This window comes from Penaeus monodon, chromosome 11 (assembly GCF_015228065.2).
Source record: "Penaeus monodon isolate SGIC_2016 chromosome 11, NSTDA_Pmon_1, whole genome shotgun sequence".
NCBI classification, from domain to species: Eukaryota; Metazoa; Arthropoda; class Malacostraca; order Decapoda; family Penaeidae; genus Penaeus; species Penaeus monodon.
In genome coordinates, this window is record NC_051396.1 from 49,018,116 (window position 1) to 49,019,108 (window position 993).

At 56.0% G+C, this 993-nt stretch overlaps 1 protein-coding gene across 1 annotated transcript in view; it reads right to left on the bottom strand.

Annotated features, from left to right (window-relative positions):
• Positions 1 to 663, bottom strand: part of LOC119578615 — a 1,190-nt gene extending 527 nt beyond the window's left edge. Inside the window, exons 1-2 of the mRNA XM_037926179.1 lie at positions 654 to 663; positions 1 to 519 (exon numbers count right to left, since the gene is read on the bottom strand). The exon at positions 1 to 519 is cut by the window's left edge and continues 527 nt beyond it. Of these exons, the coding sequence (XP_037782107.1) occupies positions 203 to 519; positions 654 to 663 (327 nt within the window). The 3' untranslated portion in view covers positions 1 to 202. The remainder of the gene's footprint in view (positions 520 to 653) is intronic.
• Between the last annotated feature and the right edge of the window lie 330 nt (positions 664 to 993).

Sequence of the window (993 nt, forward strand, 5' to 3'; positions counted from 1 at the left end):
GCTGCCTCGGTGCCCGATGACGCCATATCCATGTTCTTTAGTTTCTCCTTCAGGTCTTGCTGTGTCATCATCAACAACTAGGACTTGCTACCTTACAAACGAACTACCATACTATATATGTGATTTATCGTCTACTTTACAGACACACCAAAAACGGTGCAATAGCTGTGGGCTCGTGCAACGCAGGAAGGTCGGACGGCGCCTACACCTCGCCCTGGACGCCGCTGGGAAGGTGCGCGCCTACGTTGTCGCCGGCCAGGGCGCCGCCCTCGCCCAGGTCCTCCGCCAGGCGCCCGAGTCGGAAGGGGAAGTCCACCACGACGGCCTTCTCGGGCTCCATGTTCCCGTGGCCGCCGATCCTGCTGAACACGAAGGGCTCGCGCTGCTGCACATGCTGCTTCTGGTGGCTCACGTAGAAGAAGGGGTGCTGGAAGCCGTCGAAGTCGCCCTCGTTGCTGTCGAAGCCTTGCTTCACTGGGGGAGGAGGGAGGGGTGAGTGAGCGTCGCGGCGGCCTCGCCCTCAGGGACGACGCTGCCAGATGAGGCCGCCAGGGAAGCTGCAAAGGCTCTCATGGAGATATTATGCTCCTCCCTGCGATATTGCTAAAGATACCAACTACAGTCGTAATGATTGACATAAAGGAGAAACTAACTGAATATCATCAATTAATCAGATCAAGTAGAGTTTCTATTCACAAAGATGACCCTAATAACTGAAAAACTAACTAACAGGAATACCAGTCCCTGACGCAAACCCAACTAATCTTTACCACAAGATCGAACAGCAAAATGTTTTCCCCTCCGACGCCCCGACCGCTGGAAGGTCCTCCCCTCTCCTCCCCCACCCACCCACCCCAGCCGCGTCCCCCTCACTTACGCTGTCATGAGAGCGTCCGCGCTTCCTCATGAAATCAGGTCGTTATTCAGGAGCGTGTAGATGATCCGGCGTCCCTGAGCTGCTGCTGCCCCGAAATCAGGGAAAGCCAGTCCTTG